Raw genomic sequence first — 20,130 nt, forward strand, 5'->3', positions numbered from 1 at the left:
GATTTTTAGTAGTGTATAGTTACGATACTTAACACCCGTACATTCTAATGCGAAAACTTCATTTACAATTAATTGAATGGTTCATAACAATACATTCTAATGTATTTCTATTATTTCATCTACAGTATAATCTATGGTCAATTTATTGTTTTTGATAGTAATGTTACAATAAATTGTAATATTGTAATTGTAATAATATAATATTTTTTATTCGGGCGGCAAACCATCACAGAAAAAATGTTACGACCTCAAAAGTAGCGATGTGACAAGCGTTATCTTCCATTTTTTGTAGCACAATGATTGTGGTGTCACATAAAATTGTCGCATGCAGTGAAACTCGGATGCCGCACCCCCAAATGTCACCTCTCACGCATGGTACCCATCTCATCAACCAAAACATCAAACAAGAGCTCTTGTGCAAATAGTGCGCATTGGAATGCGATATAATTCACATCTGGTTAGTTACCGTGCCAGGAAAGTGAACATCGTAAACTAGTCAGCAGAAGTGTGTACCCGATACAATATACGATGTCTCTGCTAACCCGCTTCCGAGGGTTGTCCAGTATCCTTCAGCAGTTCAAGGTCAGCTACTCCAGTGCGGCTACGGCGGCCAAACTCCAGGAACTAGCCCTGGAAGAAAACTGCATCTTGGTGAACGAAAATGACCAATCGCTGGGGAATGCCTCTAAACGGGACTGCCACCGAGTAGACGACAAGGGTAACATCCGGCTGCATCGGGCGTTCAGCGTGTTTCTGTTCAACTCCAAGGGCGAAATGTTGCTGCAGCGAAGGTCTACCCACAAGGTAAGCCACTTTGGTTTCGAATATGCGTGGTGCGCTATTAGCTGAAACAAATCGCTGAACAATTGTAGAAAGTGAAGATGATTTTGATCGGAGGAGTGTGCGTTAGGGTGTTCAGAAGAAGTATTTGATTCGTTTTACAAATCATAACACATAATTTTGTATAAGATAAGAAATGTTCATGTTCGGTCCGTGGTTTAAAATACTATGACAAGCTGTAATTTAAACGACTGTTGATTTAAATTCTTCGTTTATTAATGTACATAGATTATTAGAACTAAGGTATTCAATTCTTTAAGCATATTGTTTAGACCATCTTCTGCTTCTAATTAAACATTTCATAAATATCAGTCGAAGTATTTGAGTGAAGTTTATACATGTTCTTATTATTACCTACAACGACAATATTATGAATCAGTTTGAACTCACTAACTCCATCCTCCAAGAGTCATACATTCAAATGCTCTTCTTATTAATATGCATAACGAGTTGTTGTTCTCCTACAAAAGAAAAATCATTTCTTAAGTAGAAGTTTTCTTTATCTCGTTCAACATAATCAATACCAGCAGAAGGAAATGTAAATAAAGCTATTCTTGTGTCGCATACATTATTCTAAAGATAACAAGCAGGCACCGTTGAATATGGAGAACGTCTGTTTTGTTAATATTCCTATTTTCCGTCGCGACCTTTATTACCCAGGCGCATTTATAAGTGATGTGTGTACTTTATTCTAAAACTACATATGCATTATCATCAAGACTTCTTACTCGTTTGCCTACGTACATTAAGTGTAGTTTTAAAATAAATGATCAGAAAGCCTGTTTTATTCTCAAATTATTTTTGTTTGGACATCGTAAGCGTAGATAAATACAGGGATGTTTCCGGTTATTTAGGAATTTGGTTTCGAACATATTGTTCTTTATCAATAACTCACTTCAACTGAATTTCAAAATGTGTTGTATGGTGGACTTTTAGCGCGATGTTTATTCAACAACTCTGCCAAACAGTACGTTGTTTTGATTCTACTAGCTACGGATTTTAACTGCTAGTTGCAGTAACTTATACTAAATGATACATTGATAGATTACATTGCTTTGAATAACCAAATTAAAAAAAATCTTCCAGATAACATTTCCCGATTGTTATACGAATGCATGCTGCAGTCATCCATTGCACGATATCGAAGGTGAGCGAGAAGAACTCAATGCGTTGGGAATTCGACGAGCTGCCCAGAGAAGACTCAACTACGAATTGGGAATCCCTCTTAGCCAGGTGAGTATTGATTCAATTGTCGATCTCGTTTGCAGGTCATATGAATATGGGACAGTTATGTTTTGCGACAACTGAATAGAATCGCCAAAAAATGTTTCTGCATTTCTCTTACATCTTAGTTGTATCCGAAAGGCTATCATTTCACTCCAAATATGAACTTCATGTGCACAGTGGCTAAAATCGTGTTTTAAGCGCGTTTATTTAATAGTTCCTTTATTATGTGATTTAGCGTAATGGCGTTTTTGAGACATTTTATCAGTAAGTCGACGCGCTTCTGTGGAGGTATTCAACCTTATGATCTTCTTCTTCTTATTGGCATTACATCCCCACACTGGGACAGAGCCGTCTCGTAGCTTAGTGTTCATTAAGCACTTCCACAGTTATTAACTGCGAGGTTTCTAAGCCTGATTACCATTTTTGCATTCATATATCATGAGGCTAACACGATGATACTTTTATGCCCAGGGAAGTCGAGACAATTTCCAATCCGAAAATTGCCTAGACCGGCACCGGGAATCGAACCCAGCCACCCTCAGCATGGTCTTGCTTTGTAGCCGCGCGTTTTACCGCATGCCTAAGGAGGGCTCCAACCTTATGATCAATACCCCTAAAAGTGAGATGAACATTTTTTTTCCACTTAAAAACATGGAAGGTATATGTCTTCGCGAGAGTTGTAGCAAAAGTTCTCCTGAAAAACTTGTTGGATAAATCATCTTTTTGCAACTTGCTGCACAAACTACTATTTTCATCTTACTTTTAAGGGGATTGATCAGTAAGCTGAATACCTCCAAAAAAGTACATTAACTTACTGATTAAATGTTTCGAAGACACCATAACGCTAAATTGCATGATAAAGGTAGTATTAAATAAACGCTTTAATAAACGATTTTAGCCACTGTGGAGTGGTGGAAAAGCAAAACCTTAGGTTGGCATGATTGGAGAAAATGTCTTTAATGTCCTCAGTGTTCAGTATGGACTTTTTTTTAATTATTAGATATTGGTCCAAAGTTTTATTTTTACCTGGTCCTGCTGATAGCGACTCCGATCATCAACCAACTCACTTTAAAATTATGTTTCATTGTATCAACAGTAAATTTGTTCTTGATCTTAGTCTCAACAAACAAATTAAGCTGAATTCGCTAGTTTTTTGGCTGAAAAAGTCTAGTTTTTACTAAATAGGGTCAATCCGGGTGAGATGCCACACCTTTTTCAAAATCGATATTTCTGCTAAGCAATATTTATTTGAATATTTGATGGGCTACAGCTCTTCGATGAACCTACGCTGAATGGAGTATCCTTCTCCACTGGACTCGATCCTGGGAGATCCTGGCCCTGAACATTGAGCGCCCTCAGGTCCTCTTCAACGGATCAATCAAGGTAACTCATTTTGCACTCACCGCATCATCAAAACAACGGCGGCACTGTATACGCATATTTCTATTCGTGTGTGTTTGACAGAACATGTCTACGGTGGCGCGATCTGTTCATTTCTTAGCGGCAGTTTTTGCTTATTGATTGGTCCACTGCAAAAAGCCATCGTGTACGCGGCCTTCCACGAAGCCTGCGGCCTCTTCCGGGTTCTCTACTAAATATTATCTTCGCTTGACGTTCTTCCTTAGGACATCCGTCGAATATCTGAATTATCATGGGCAGTGTACTCACAAGTATGTTCTGACAGAACAAGTAGCTCTAGTGATATATAGACGATGTACCTAATATTCGGATTAGTATCGTCTCTTTGTTTCGTTCTGTCAATCGAGCTCATATTCGAGTGCTAATGGGCGCCTACTATTCGAACGCCGATTGCTTCGATTTAGAAATTCAAATCTCATTCAAATAATTCATGCTTCCATTTCGTATCTTTGATTATTATTTTAACACAATCCGCTACTACCACAATCCCGCTCACCTCTACTCTCTTCTATGATTCTATTTGGTTGAAAAAAAATCGCTAAACAACACTTTGTTAAATTTTCAATTCTCTGTCATGTTAGTTTTCCAGTGCCAAGAACATCGATCAAACTACAAAATCAGAAAATCTTCAATCATCGTTCTTTTTCATTGCTTTTCATATTATTTTTGTGGCTCTACGTCTTGCTCAGCCAAAGGCCAACTGTTTCCTCTCTTTTTTTTCTTGTACTCTGTCCATCACTACCAAAGTTCAAAGTGTTTTCTTTCCATTTTTTCAGATCATTTTGTACTCTTGCTTCTCCGTCTATTTCCACCGGAGAGCATTTTTCAAATACATTCATCGCATTTTTCCTTCTTTTTTTGACGTAGGACTACGTCTGTGTTTTCTTTATTGGGGTACACTTTACGATTGCGAAAATCTGGGACCGTCACGAAAATATGATAGACTTTAAACTTTAATATCTAAGCCGTTTCTCGATGGATTTTCAATTTTTTTGGACCATTCGATCAAGGATGAGTCAACGCTTCTTTGTATTCATATAAAAATACTGTTTTTTAACTATTTATTATCTAAAATTGATAAAAAGTTTAGAAATAGGTGAACCAACCAATCACGTACATGCATCACTAGCACAAACATCAAAAATCAATCACTTGCGGGTTTGGATCTAATCCTCAGTTTGAACAAGATTTTACGCAGAGCAGACGCATCAAAGCGATCGCAGCGGAGCGGACACAGCATCATGGAGGCGCTAATAAAATTTTCAAAGAAAATCCATCGCATTGGTGGTGGTGCTCGATGTGTTGCTGCAGATCATTCAACCTCAACGAACCAGCGTTTCATACGAAGAAAGGGTTGACCATAAAAATAGCACTGTGGCGATCCCGCACCGCCAGTGCCGATGCTGAAAATTTATTACAAATTGTGGTGTCAGTTAGTTGGAAAGGAACATTGGGAAAAGAAAATTGATTCTTCTCAGGACCAACATTTTATAAAAAGAAAGAGTTAATTGCGAAAATGGACTGTTTCGGTGGCATCGGGTTTGGCGTGGTAGTTTGGTTGCTGTTAGTGATCCCATCCATTAAAATTTTCTACATCATCTCCGTCCGACGCGCTATCAAATTCGCTATTTACGATTGAGTTTTGAACTTTGAAGAAAGTTTATTTCGGATCAACTTTCTTTTGTATAAAATCCATGAAGACGCCACTTTTGTGAAAACTATCTACCTACAGCAACTACCCATTAGTGAACGTCGCTTGGACAGACAGATGTCAAGAGCTAATGTTTGGTAATATGAAGAAACTTCGTCTTGAGTCAAATTTCTGTTGTCATTCCTCGCAACAATACGCATCTTAGATAAACAACATCTCATAACCAAATTCAGAATCTTTCGACAAAGTTTCATTGGTCCGTTGTCTGTGGAAACCCGATCGAAATGGCTCGCGCGCGTGGAAAAGCGGCTTTCTTATATCTAATGAAGTAATCCCATTAGCCCCGCCCCTTCATTAATCGTTATGAGTGCACATTATATTTACACCATATCAGCTCACAAAGGGGCGGGGCTTACGGGTTTAATCTATTAAATACAAGAAAGCTGCTGTTCAGCGCGCGCGAGCCATTTTGATCGAGATTCCACAGAAGGCGGTTCGACATTCGATGCAGCGAAGCGGACACAGCAGCACGACACGAAGTGGGTGGCAGTGTGGCAATGCTGCAAATTTGCATAAGCGATTGGATGCAGTTAGTTATTGGAATGGGAATTGGAAAAAGAAAATTGGTTCTTCTCAGGACCAACATTTTACGAAAAGGAAGAGTTAATTGCGAAAATGGACTGTTTCGGTGGCATCGGCGTTTGGCGTGGAAGCTTGGTTTCTGTTAGTGATTGCATCCATTCAAATTTACGGGTTTAATTTATTGAATACAAGAAAGCTGCTTTTCAGCGCTCGACCCATTTTGATCTGGATTCCACAAAAAGCGGTTTAACCATTTATAAGGCTGTAGAAATTATATTTCCACCAACAAATTATATGTTTTTCTGTGTATTAACAAGAGCTCTACTTATTATTTCCCATGTAGTGACTATATTAACTACCTAGTAATCCCCCAGATGAACGAGCCATAAAAATTGAAAAGTCAATTTGAGAACGGCTTTTTACGAACAGATCGTAAGTTTCGAGTGGAAGATGGATTTCAGTTATAATTCGTTGAAAAATGACGGCAAAGATATACTTTTTCCCATTGGTAATAATTATTTTGAATCTCATGTGTTAGATTATAGCGTGATTAGCGTGAAAAATACTTCGCCTTTCTTATATATTTGGGTTTTGGATTTTTGACAAAATTGCTTGGGAAAAAAGTGCAAAACAATTTTTTTTTCATTTGTGATACATTTTCCAACTAGGACTCTTCGCTAAAAATGTAACGTGCCTTGTTTTGATTTGTTTTACGTAAAACCTAATTTTTTAAAATCTCATTAATTTTTGCATTTTTTCCCGCTTGCAAGGCAGTGGCAAATAACATTCTCCGACATTGTCTGCGGAATCCCCATCAAAATGGCTCGCGCGCGCCGAAAACCAGCTTTCTTATATCTAATGAAGTAATTCCATTAGCCCCGCCCCTTCATTAATCGTTATGAGTGCACATTTTATTTACACCCATCTATTGAATACAAGAAAGCTGCTGTCCGGCGCGCGCGAGCCATTTTGATTCGAGCGGTTTGACATTCGAGTAGCGGAACGGACACAGCAGCACGAAGGAGTGGGTGGCAGTGTGGCAATGCTGAAAATTTATTTCAAATTTTAGAGGCTGAGCGAAAAATCATCAAGTGGCGGTCGGACAGTTGCAACGCAAGGGCTCGACAAGCGATTAGATGCAATTAGTTATTGGAAAGGCGCATTGGGAAAAGAAAATTGGTTCTTCTCAGGACCAGCATTTTATGGAAAGAAAGAATTAATTGGGAAAATGGATTGTTTCGGCGGCATCGGGTTAAGCGTGGTAGCTTGGTTTCTGTTAGTGATTCCATCCGTTCAAATTAATTGCATCATCTCCCTCCGCCGCGCTATCAAATTTGCTAGTTACGATTGAGTTTTGCACTTGAAGAAAGTTCATATCGGATTGTCGGATCAACCTTCTTTTGTATAAAGACCTTTTTGGAGGACACCATCCTCAAAAATGGCTGAAATAAAGGAGAAATAAGCAGAATCAGAAGTGGCGTGAAACCAAACGCAAATATATTTATTTGAAACGTTTGGTTTTCGCCCGCGATGTAAGCGTACGTGGCAAAGTAAGGATTGTGATGTCCCCGATTGAAAGCCAGTCGAGTGGCTTCAGCGGCCGATGAGTCATGGTAATTCCACGGTTAGAGACTCAAAGTCCATCCAACTGGGAACAACTATTCAACTTCTTGATTCAGTTGGCCTCCGAGCAGTTTGATCAATGTTAATAAAACGACACAAATTGTTATGGCAAATACCATCAATTTTGAATAGCTACGTAGTCCTACGTCACCTTTGCGTACAACCCGAATGGGCTGCACCTTTGAGTTTTTTTGCTTTTTTTCATATCATCTTGTACCTTTGCTTCTCCGTCTATTTCCACCGGAGAGCATTTCTCATCTCTTTTTTTCTCCTCCTACCTTCACTCTTTTACACAAAAAAATACCCCGAATCATGGCCAGCTACCAACCGCGCCATGTCGTGGCCGAGCGAATATCCTTAGGACATCCGTCGAATATCTGAATTATCATGGGCAGTGTACTCACAAGTATGTTCTGACAGAACAAGTAGCTCTAGTGATACATAGACGATGTACCTAATATTCGGATTAGTATCGTCTCTTTCTTTGTTTCGTTCTGTCAATCGAGCTCATATTCGAGTGCTAATGGGCGCCTACTATTCGAACGCCGATTGCTTCGATTTAGAAATTCAAATCTCATTCAAATAATTCATGCTTCCATTTCGTATCTTTGATTATTATTTTAACACAATCCGCTACTACCATAAACGTGACCAGCCCACCGTAGTCTGCCGTGTTGTATAAGCTTAATAATATCCAGCCCTTTATACACCTGGTACAATTCGTGATTCATGCGACGCCGCCAGATACCGTTCTCCTGTTTACCGCCGAGTATTGTCCGCAGCACCTTACGCTCAAACACTCCGAGAGCTCTCCGATCAGCCTCCTTTAACGTCCATGTCTCATGGCCGTATAAAGCCACCGGAAAAATCAGAGTAGTATACAGCGCGAGTTTTGTTTTCGTTTGCAGACTACGGGACTTAAGCTGGTTACGAAGTCCGTAATAAGCCCTATTTGCAGCTGCAATACGCCTTTTCACCTCGCGGGTAACATCATTATCGCACGTCACTAATGTTCCAAGATACACTAATTCTTCTACCACTTCAAATTTTTCACCATCCAGCACTATTTCGCTACCACCACCACTAATGAACCCACGTTGATTGCCAGCGACCATGTACTTCGTTTTGCTGGTATTGATCGTGAGTCCAATCCTCGCTGTCTCCCTCTTAAGGTGATTATACAATCAAGCCATGTGGTGAATTTCAATTTCACCACACTATTATCTACTCCTATTATCAAAAGTTCAAATCTAGCGTAATAATGTTCATACAATGCTGAAAATAAAGTCGATTGTTTAGCATGAGTAATCAAACGATCTACGGATGTTTCATCCCCACGGGCGTTGTGGTTCTCTCAATCCGTGCTCTTGAAAAATCACTAGTAAAAGCACGTGGTTTCCAAGATGGCCGATTTGTGGCTTTGTTGTATAACCACCTTAAAAGGCGCAAAAGCCTCTTCCACGGCACGGCGATCAATTCCGATAGAGTAGAGTGGGGCAAGAGTACGCACTTAGTTTTCAATCGATCATGTGGCCCTTATGAAGCAAGCTTCTGCATATCAAATCAGTGTCGATGATTCATATACTCTTCCTTTATGTTACCCAGTGGAAAAAATATTGAAAATATTGAGATTCGTTTTAGTAGAACCCTTATTGCAAGACAAGTGAAAACGCACTCTTACCCCACCGGTGGGGTAAAAGTGCGCATCGGGTGGGGTAAGAGTACGCATTTATCCATCATGTGCTTTAAGTATATATTAACACAAATAAGAGTTAATAACATTTAATTGATGTTTAATGAGCATATATTAGGGAATATTTAAAGATTACGTAACTCTTAAAGGGGGAGGGGGTCCTAAAAATGTGCACTTTCATACGAAAAACAAAATATATACAAAAAACTACAGAGGTAAAAATATATATCAGGTTTCGCGTGGCGTATACAAAGGCATTTTCCTTAAAGAAAGTCCACCAATCACGTAACGTAAAATTTGGCTATTTCATGACCCCTCCCCCCCTATCTTACACTATTTGTATGAATCCTTCAAAAATTATAATGATCGTCATACATCTCGCAACCCCTCCCAGCTAAACGTTGCGTAATTTATGAATGTTTCTTTTGATTAAATGAAATTATCATTTAGATGAAATTGTGTTTTCGTACTATGTTTAGGTGTATAACAATAAGTCCTAATACAATTTCATTATTTCGCTTCAGTGCTTTGTTCGCTAAGTCCTTTCTAACACCGAATTACTTCAACTTATCCTAAAAACTTGTTATAATTTCGAATTCTGTCCCATTTTTCTTAGTTGTGGATCTTTACGCTTTGGAAGAAGTCTTATTTCGGCCGGAGATACGGGTTTGACATCATAACTTGAAGATTCATATGCGTACTCTTGCCCCACCAGTTCCTGCGTACTTTTACCCCACAGTCCCAAAAATTATTCAAGTAATGGTTTTGACTTCTTGGAAAACCAACCGGATTGGTGTTCTGTACCATAAAGTACCCTATACAATAGGTTATCGAAATGGTATAATGTTCACCTGATTGAACGTATATATGGTAATGAAATACTAGTTGCGGAAATCCAATTATTTTTAGCAAACTGACCAAAAAGTTATCTAACTCCATATCTCCCTTGTTGTTTATTCAAATCGTTTACAATTACACATGATAATAGTTGGCCAGAATACCTGTCGAACTGATGCAGTGCTGCTAGTTTATCTTTTTTTATTACTTCAAAAAATCAAAAACGTACTCTTACCCCACGCGCACTCTTGCCCCACTCTACTCTAATATCGATATCGTCCGCAAATCCCAGGAGCATATGCGATTTTGTGATAATGGTACCTCTTCTTTTCACACCAGCTCTCCTAATCGCTCCCTCTAGAGCAATATTGAACAGTAGATTCGAGAGTGGGGCCGTTCTTAGCCGTGCGGTAAGACGCGCGGCTACAAAGCAAGACCATGCTGAGGGTGGCTGGGTTCGATTCCCGGTGCCGGTCTAGGCAATTTTCGTATTGGAAATTGTCTCGACTTCCCTGGGCATAAAAGTATCATCGTGCTAGCCTCATGATATACGAATGCAAAAATGGTAACCTGGCTTAGAAACCTCGCAGTTAATAACTGTGGAAGTGCTAAAATGAACACTAAGCTGCGAGGCGGCTCTGTCCCAGTGTGGGGATGTAATGCCAATAATAAGATAAGATAAGATAAGAAGATTCGAGAGTGCATCACCCTGCTTTAATCCATCTAAGGTAACAAATGACGTCGATATTTCATCCGCAACCCTTACACTTGATTTCGATCCGTCCAACGTTATACGAACCAGCCGTATCAGTTTCGCCGGAAAACCATGTTCAATAGGGTGGCTCAAAAAACATTTTTTCAAATTTTTTGATGGGCCGCCCTCTTATTCGTTTCTATTTGATGCCCTGATGCTCTGGACAAAATTTCAGCCAAATCGGCCAACGTTTGGGCAGTGCTAAACTCGTTGGAAGTTTATATGGAAAAATGTATGCAAAAACATCCAAAAACAGTGATTTCCAGTTGGAAGGCACAATTTACGACCAAGAGCCATGATACTCATTCAGTTCTTGTAAAATAAAATACAGAATGTTATGCTGAAAACCGCGAGAAGATTCGAGTTTATTACGCAAAGATATTAGCATTTTACTGGAGTGTTGTAGGGGTGAATTTATTTCTTTTCAAAGGTAAAAGAAACGAAATTTGCTCCAACCCCACTGCAGAGAAATGCTAATAACTTAGCCGGTCAAACTCGAATCTTCTCGCGGTTTTCTGCATAACATTCTGTATTAAGTTCTCCAAGATCTGAATGAGTATCATAGTTCTTCATCGTAAGTTGTGTAGTTTAGCTGCAATTTACTGTTTTTGGATGTTTCTGCATACATTTTTCCGTATAAACTTCCAACGAATTTAGCACCGCCCAAACGTTGACCGATTTGGCTGAAATTTTGTCCAGAGCATCAGGGCATCAAATAGAACCGAATAAGACGGCGGCCCATCAAAAAAATTGAACAAAGTTTTTCCCATACTAATTTGAGCCACCCTAATGTTCAAGCATAATTTGCCATAATTCATTTCGTTTCACTGAATCGTACGCCGCCTTGAAATCAATAAACAGATGATGTGTCTGCAAGTTGTACTCCCGGAATTTATCAAGGATTTGTCTCAGGGTAAACATTTGATCCGTCGTTGATCGGCCCTCACGAAAACCTGCTTGGTATTCGCCGACGAAGGACTCTTCAAGCGGTCTCAATCTGTTGAACAGAATACGGGACATAATTTTGTACGCCGAATTAAAGAGGGTTATTCCTCGGTAATTGGCGCACTCCAGTCTGTGCCCTTTTTTTAAGAGAGGGCAAATGAGGCCGTCCAACCAGCTAGCAGGCATTTTCTCGTCTTCCCATATTTTCGTCATAATATGGTGCAGAACTTCATAAAGCTGCTCACTGCCATGTTTGAGAAGTTCAGCCGGGAGCTGGTCCTTCCCCGCAGCCTTATTGTTTTTCAGCTCTTTGACAGTTTTTTTAACCTCATCTAGTGTAGGTGACTCCACAGCTTGTCCATCGTCGCTAATATTTATTCTGTTCACCGATGCACCGTCACTTCCTCCATTCAACAAAGTCTCGAAGTGTTGCTTCCACCTGGCAGCCACTTCAGTTTTATCTGTCAGCAAATTCCCTTGTTGGTCGTTGCACATGACGGGAGCTGCTAAGCAATACATACGTTAAATTGGTCTCACACTGGATTTTCCCCCGGTTCCGCTTGGTTTGCAGTGCATTGCCCCAAGCAGGAACCCCATACCGCAGTATCGATGACGAGACACTAGCTAGCAGACGCCTCGTGCTGCTTCTTGGTCTGCCTACGTTTGGCATGATCCTCGCTATTGCGTTCATTGCCTTCGCCGACTTTTCACAGGCGTAGTCAACGTGGCTGTTGAAATTTAGCCGATCGTCGATCATCACTCCCAAGTGCTTCAGTGATTGCTTCGAAGCAATCGCATGGCCTCCGACGACGATCTCCATCCGCTGGGTCGCTTTGCGGTAAGGCGCGCGGCTACAATGCAAGACCATGCTGAGGGTGGCTGAGTTCGATTCCCGGTGCCGGTCTAGGCAATTTTTGGATTGGAAATTGTGAGGGAAATAAGCGTTATTATCATTTAGTGTATTAAATGATACTAGCGTTTCCCGCGGTGAATATTAGACATAGAGCAATGTACCCTTAGACAAAGTTGTAGAGGGGAATCAGCGCTAGAAGTCCGCCATACAACACTTTTCGGAATTCCGCCTCTGGATTGAGTTATTGGTTGAATACTAAATGATAATGAAATGATAAGTTCAATCCCTGATTGTGACCAGGCATTAGGGTGGCTCAAATTAGTATGGGAAAAACTTTGTTCAATTTTTTTGATGGGCCGCCCTCTTATTCGGTTCTATTTGATGCCCTGATGCTGTGGACAAAATTTCAGCCAAATCGGTCAACGTTTGGGCGGTGCTAAACTCGTTGGAAGTTTATATGGAAAAATGTATGCAGAAACATCCAAAAACAGTAAATTGCAGCTGGACTACACAACTTACGATGAAGAACTATGACACTCATTCAGATCTTGGAGAATTTATTACAGAATGTTATGCAGAAAACCGCGAGAAGATTCGAGTTTGCCCGGCTAAGTTATTAGCATTTCTCTGCAGTGGGGTTTGAGCAAATTTCGTTTCTTTTACCTTTGAAAAGAAATAAATTCACCCCTACAACACTCCAGTAAAATGCTAATATCTTTGTCTAATAAACTCTAATCTTCTCGCGGTTTTCGGCATAACATTCTGGATTTTATTTTACAAGAACTGAATGAGTATCATGGTTCTTGATCGTAAATTGTGCCGTCCAACTGCAAATCATTGTTTTTGGATGTTTCTGCATACATTTTTCCATATAAACTTCCAACGAGCTTAGCACTGCCCAAACGTTGACCGATTTGGCTGAAATTTTGTCCAGAGCATCAGGGCATCAAATTGAAAAGAATAAGAGGGCGGCCCATCAAAAAATTTGAAAAAGTGTTTTTTGAGCCACCCTACCAGGCATTGAAAAAAATCAGATCGTGAGTAAAAATCGGCTAAATTCATGCCAACTTGATGCTCTACTACGGCCTAATCGCTGATGCTTTCTAGATCGTTGAAATTTGGCGTTCGTTGATTCAATGTTTAAAGATCTTCATCGCTCTTCAATGGTTGGCGGCCACATGGTCGGATCATGTTTCGGGAAAAGACCCTCCGCAACTGTCTTCAACTTGTCCGGGCACATTTCAGCTGGCGTCGATGGACCTTTGATTTTCGCCATCACGACCCGATACGGCGTCTGCTTCTTGGCACAGCTCCTTGTAGCAGTCTGACTTGCTAAGTTGGATAGCCCGTTTCAATGCGGTCCTAGCTTCCCGGAACTCCGCCTTGCGTTTCTCTCTCTCTCTCTGGTTCCGTCCTTGCTATCTGTGCCCGCCTCCAAGCTTTGCGGCAAGCAGCGCGCAGCTTACTGAGCCTGTCGTTCCGCCAGAGGGCTGGACGCCGATTGCTTCTCGGTCCTAGTTTACGTGGCATTGTAGCGTCGCAAGCCCTTACCATCATTCTTGTTAGCTCGGCCGCATCAATGGTCTCGGTACTGCTGTCCGGTCGAAGTGCTTCAACGAATAGGTCTTTGTTGAAGGCTTTCGTTTTCCACCACCGTTCACTGGTTATCTTTCTTCGTGTTGCACCAGGATTTCGTTGGCCAATACGGTAACGAATCGCCTGGTGGTCGCTGTGAGTGTACTCCTCGCTAACTCTCCAGTCCATACTTGCCGTCAACGAAAGACTGCAGAACGTGAAGTCGATGATAGACTCCCTCCGTACATCTAGCTTCGTTAGAGCTTCCTGGATATATCCTCTTGTGTTGCTCACTCGACTGCCCCACTCCACGGCCCAGGCATTGAAGTCACCTCCTATGACTACCGGCCTTCGTCTGATCAACTTATCGGTTAACTGATCCAATATCTGGCTGAACTGCTCCACGGTCCACCTTGGAGGTGCATAGCAGCTGCATATGAAGTTGATTTTGGCAATCACGAAGCCTTCGCATGAACTCTCCACCACTTTTTGAATAGGGAATTTGCCCATGACTACTATCGCAACCAAACCCGTTCTATCTGTCACCCAGTTGCCGTTATCAACTCGATACGGCTATGCAATTATCGCGACATCGCACATCGTTTCTGCTGAAGACTGCCATAACAGTTGATGTGCGGTTTCACAATGATTCAGATTAATCTGAATTATCTTCACTACTGCTGGCCTGCGATCGCCCTCTTGAAGCTGAGCATTTGTAGCCACCCGTCTGATGGTCATTTCTGTCCGCTGAAGTGCAAAGCTTCGGTCTTTGCGTGCACTCTCTCGCAAGATGACCTGTTTCCCCACATTTCCAGCACATGTTAGATCTGTCTGGACCTTTACAAGCTCGCGCCCGGTGTCCAAAGCCCAAACACTCGAAGCATCTCTCCGCAGATTTGCTCACTTCTGGGGCGACTTTCAATGGGCATTTCGACCATCCAACCGTCAGTTTGCCTACTTCCAGTGCCTTATGAGCAGCGGTTACTGGCAGACGAATCATCGCTGTCTGTGTGCCTCCGTACGCCTTCCTAATCCGGATTGAAATTTGCACCTCGCCTAGATTGCACTGCGCCTGTAGTGCACCCCGCAGCTCTTCTTCCGACGTGATCTCCTCTAGGTCTCTGCACAAAATCACCATCTCTGGAGTTAACGCTTAGGCTTCCTTGCCTCTTTTTGCTTCATCTGTTTCTTTCTCTTCTCCTTCTGACCTACTACTACTACTACCTACTGTGTTTTTTTTTCTTCCTAAACAATGGAGGGGGAATCTGCTCAACAGACATCCTGGGTTGACCAGGAAGTGCGGGGTTAGGGATCACCGAGGGAGGCAGGACTACATCCCCGACTCGCTAAACCGTTTCCATTGCCGCCAAGCCCATAGTCCCTTCGGTACAACCAGAAAGTAATGCTTCAAAGGGGGGCCAGTGCACAACGCACCCTCGAGGTTAGCTGCGTGTCCTTGCAGCACCGAACATCGTAACTCGCTTTTTTAGAAGAACACCATGGTATCGTGCCAGCGCGTTGCCGTCTTTCCAGGTGGCCTTACCACGCCCTATGTCCTCGAAAGGTGGGAAGGGTCGACTTCGCGCCTGCTTCCCTCTGCACGACTGGTATCAAGAATGATGATGCCGCGTGCACCCCAAATTGACCTTTCTGCGATAGGGCCTATTCGCCAGCACACAGAGGGACTTGCCGACGCGAGGCCTACGCCTGACCCAGCCTTGACGAGGACCCCTTTCCGTCCTCGGGCTCGGAACCCGCCCGGTTGACCGACGCCGCGAAAGCGACTATACCATGTTGTTCTTCGCGCGGCCACTTGTTCGATAAAAGGATCGAGTTCGACCACAGAGCATGACCACCGGTATGACCCATGAAGCCGACTCCGATCCCTTGGACCACCTCTTATTTGCGCCTGAACTAGCCATCCTTGAGTCCACACGCCACCTTCTGTGAAGCTCCGAGACGATTTGGGCGATAGCCGATAAAACGGCGTTCCAGCCAACTTCATCTTTACACATCCTCCGAACTAGGTTGTCCAGACCACATGTGGCAAGCATGTGGTCACGCATTGTGCGAAAACGTGAGCACACGAACAACACGTGTTCCGCCGTTTCCTCTAAACCTGCGCACACCAAAACTCGGGCGAGGCCGAGCAAGCCAGCTGCGTTACCTGCACTTTGATTTTGCAGCACGCTTAAACGCCGGGCACATCGAACCCCCCCTGGGGTGCTTGCTGTTCACAGCTTTGCTGGAACAAATCAAACAATTGGGAGGGTTCGTGCAGCATTGTGCCTTATGTCCCTCCAATCCGCAGCGTCGGCAGAGATTGCTTCTGTCAGGCAGTCCCATTGCTTGTGCCCCGGTTCCAGGCACTTGAAGCAAACTTCGGGTTGCTTGTATATACGCACAGGACATATCGACCATCCCACCTTGACGCTCCCTAACTTGACTACCTTGGAGGCGTCCGCTGCAGATAGCCGAACCAATACTACCTGTGTCCCTGCCGGACCTTTCCGTAGCCGAACGGCTGCGGTGGGCGTCTCCACTTCACACTGTCGCCGCAGTGCCGTGACGAGCTCTTCGACTTCAGTGATCTCGTCCAGGTATTTAACCCTTAGATTCACCTCCGTCGTGAGTGCCCTCACCTTGAGCGTCTCGCCTAGGACCTCCTCCGCCAACCTTTGTAGGCGGCGCCCTTTTGCGAGACGCCCCGCTTCAGCTCGAGTATCATCTCGCCCATCCGGGTACGTCTTATTCGACGTACGTCGGCGCCGAGTTCGCCGAGCTTGACGTCACTCCTCATCGCCTTCAAAACATCCGAGTACTTAGCCTCGTCCGCCGTGATGACTAGGGCATCGCCCCTGGAGCGATTGGCGCCTACCCTAGACTTCTTGCTACCCTCATTCGCCTGGGTCTTCTTTTCGGCCCTTGACGTCTTCGGTTTCCTCTTATTCTTGACCAGGGTCCAGGAGGCGTCATCCCCCTCTATTTCCCTGGTCTGGTGCGGCTGAGAACTTTCAGCCTGCTGTAACCCCTTACCACCGTCTTTCCTGAGTGAACGGACCTTTCCAGGTCCTTCCTCCCCTGGTTTTGGAGGTACTTGACCGGGGTTCAGCTTCCCAGCCCCACTACCCTTGTTCGGGGTAGTAACCCTCCGCGTTTTGGAGCGGCCCCCAGGAAGCTCATCCCCTGGAGACTGTCTCCCCCGTTTTTGTGTCTGCTCCGTTGGAGCAGTCACCCCCGACGTACCCGCAAATACTTGAGCCTCAGTCTGGGTAGACTTTGGCACCACCGTCTTCGCTGGTACGCCTTCGGTCGATTCGACCTTGCCCGAGTCCGCGAATCCTTGGGCCTCAGTCTGGGTAGACCTCGACTCCACCGATTTCACGGGTTTACACTTGGCCGTACCGACCGCCCTCCCCAGCTTGGCGTCCAGCATCGACTTCCGAAGTTTCTGCAAGCTCCTCTTGAGGTCCTTGCTGATATTATGCTTCGATGACGCAAAGTCGATGATGGCGTCCAGCTGTTCCGTCGCCACCTCGAAGGCCGAAAGCCCATCGCGTTTGCGGTTCATCGCCTCCACAAGCCATGGGCCGTCAATAACCCCTACCGGCGTTTTTCTAGCCGAGAGGAAGGTTGAGTGACCCACGCTGGCGCTGCGCACTGAGCTGCCGACTATTGCCTCTGGCCTCCTAGGCGGAGACCTGAACAACCCACCTCTTGCGAAGGGGTTGTCGCCTACACTACTACCACTAATTGAAGAATTGACTTGGTTTTCCATTTTGGTCCCACGAGTTGCTCGGGAAAAAGGTCCACCACGTCAGAGCCCAGCATGACGCGGTAAGGGACAATTACTGTGGAGGGTGCCCAGGTACCCCACAGGCTCCGTTAAAGGCCGAGCTTATTATTTCACCCCCCTGGCCATGCATCCCCTCGGCACGGGTTGCTTGACGCCTTGGGATTAGGGGTTAGGGACGATGGTCCCGGTCTAACTCCCAGTGGCCATGGGGAGGGGTCGTCAAGCCCTTGGACAAAGTCCCTGCTGCCCCCTACTGTGTGCGTGTGTGTGTATGTATGTGTGTGTGTGCCTGTGCGCAAAAAATTTCACTCATTTTTCATGCACCATTCATTTCATTCGTCATTGCTCGTCTGTGCTCAAAAAATTTCACTCATTTTTCATGCACCAACCATTTCATTCGTCATTTAAAAACGGAGACATACATTTTCGTGATAATCGATATTTTTTATACTTGTAGGTTCGCCCAGAGAACTTCCATTACCTAACGCGAATTCACTATGCCGACAAAGGTGACGGTGTGTGGGGTGAACATGAGATCGACTACATTCTGTTCCTTCAAAAGGACGTAGAATTGAAGCCGAACGAGAGTGAAGTCAGCGAAGTACGCTACATTCGACGAGACCAACTGGATGCGCAGATATCCGGGTTGAACGCTCCCCTGACGCCGTGGTTTCGACTGATCCTGAACCACCGGCTAAAGTTGTGGTGGGATAATCTACATAGGTTGAAAAAGTTTCAGAATCTCAACGAAATCGAACGATTTTGAGAGTAGATGCATAAGTGTTAGAATGCTAATGGCACTCCAGATTTTGTTATTAATAGGTATGTTTTGTTAGAGTCGGTACATGTCACTCGGTATTTTTTGTGTCAGATGTGCATATTATTTTTATCACTGTAGCCCAATTTTCATACTTAAGAACAAGCAATTCAAAACAATAAATTTGACATTAAAGATACCGATGCGGTATGCAGTCTCCAGTAGCGATGGCGGGCATAGAAAAGCTTTCAATTGATAACTGAGGAAATGCTAATAGCATACTAAGTTGAAAAGCAAGCCAAGTTCCAGCTGGAATGTAGAGCCATTGAAGAAGAAGAAGATGGGATAATAGTGCCTCTAGCGTTCTAACACTTATGCCTTACCTATTTTTAATGTCATCACAAGGTTGCTATTTTAGCGCATCAACGGGGCAATATTCAATGGGCATTATAAAACTAAAGACTATTAATGGGCATTACAGCTTTGTTTAAATGTTATTCTGACGAATATTAATGCACATTTTATGACTGATAAAACATTCGAATAAAAAAGTTTTTTTTCCTGTATGAAAAAGGAGTACTTTTTATTCAGATGACCAAGACGCAGATACAATGCTGAACAATACAACGCACCTGGCCATTTTTTATACAAAATCTTTTGACGACAAAATCTAATGGCTATTATCAAGTATTGGAATAAAATGCGGTATAATCGATTGTTAAATAATTCAATTGAAGAATTACGCGCCCTACACATGTTTGGAATGAATCTAGGTAAGTACTGTACCTTGTCTGGTGAATTTTCTACGCTTTTTCCTCAACATATTGACTTCCTACTATACATCAGTCGAACAAAGGTTCACTCAACAATTCCAACTACCCACCCTCGACCCGTTCGAATGATTTCACCTGGGAAGTGAAAATTGCTCCCATACCTTCCTACGCACATACCCATATTATGCATTCGGGTTCTGTTTGACGGTGTCTCATCAAGTTGCAGCGTGCATCGTTATAGCGTTCGTGTTACATCGAGCGAAATGGCCAAATGTCTAAACTGTGTGTTCCACCCACCTCTCGATCGTCAATCACCATCGCCTGCCAAGGCTGCAATGCTATGGTGCCGCATTCATTGATAGCGACGCAAAGAAAGGCAAAAATCTCGTCGTTACTCATAACAGCCAGCTATCGGTGAAGCAGTAGATTTGAAGCGCCAAATCCCCGTATTGATGTTAGTCTATCAAGGTACCGTAAAATGGGGATCAAATATCCATAATGAAGTCTTTAAATTCTTGGGGCGTTCTTTAGCAAAGGGCAGTATTGCATACGCTTGGCTTAGAGTCAAAATTTATAGAATTACATATATTTTAAAACTGGGACATGGCTCCCTGGGCTGGGCTTTGAGCTCTAATTGATAGTTAAAAAAGTTGTTTCATTGTTATTTTAAAACCCAATGGATTAACCTCCTCCAGTATACGGTTCAGTAATGACCATTTCGTTGCAAAGCACAACTGACCGGCAAGTGCTGTGCTGTTGATCGTAAGTGAGTCAGTGTAACATCGGTTTTGCTGCCCATACTTAC

The 20,130-nt window shown here is 43.3% G+C and overlaps 1 protein-coding gene across 1 annotated transcript; it reads left to right on the forward strand.

The window, feature by feature from the left end:
* Positions 1 to 374: 374 nt before the first annotated feature.
* Positions 375 to 19,125, forward strand: LOC134226112 (isopentenyl-diphosphate Delta-isomerase 1). The gene is made up of 3 exons (XM_062706667.1): positions 375 to 804; positions 1,927 to 2,073; positions 18,253 to 19,125. The coding sequence occupies exons 1-3, from the start codon at positions 529 to 531 to the stop codon at positions 18,559 to 18,561; spliced, it is 732 nt and encodes a 243-aa protein (XP_062562651.1). The 5' UTR covers positions 375 to 528; the 3' UTR covers positions 18,562 to 19,125.
* The last annotated feature ends 1,005 nt before the right edge of the window (positions 19,126 to 20,130 follow it).

This window comes from Armigeres subalbatus, chromosome 3 (genome assembly GCF_024139115.2).
Source record: "Armigeres subalbatus isolate Guangzhou_Male chromosome 3, GZ_Asu_2, whole genome shotgun sequence".
In the NCBI taxonomy this organism is placed as follows: Eukaryota; Metazoa; Arthropoda; class Insecta; order Diptera; family Culicidae; genus Armigeres; species Armigeres subalbatus.

Coding starts and splice junctions, on each gene's coding strand:
- LOC134226112 (XM_062706667.1), top strand. CDS start 529: ATGTCTCTGCTAACCCGCTTCCGAGGGTTGTCCAGTATCCTTCAGCAG. Junction 805..1,926: donor AGCGAAGGTCTACCCACAAG/GTAAGCCACTTT, acceptor AAAATCTTCCAG/ATAACATTTCCCGATTGTTA. Junction 2,074..18,252: donor TGGGAATCCCTCTTAGCCAG/GTGAGTATTGAT, acceptor TTATACTTGTAG/GTTCGCCCAGAGAACTTCCA.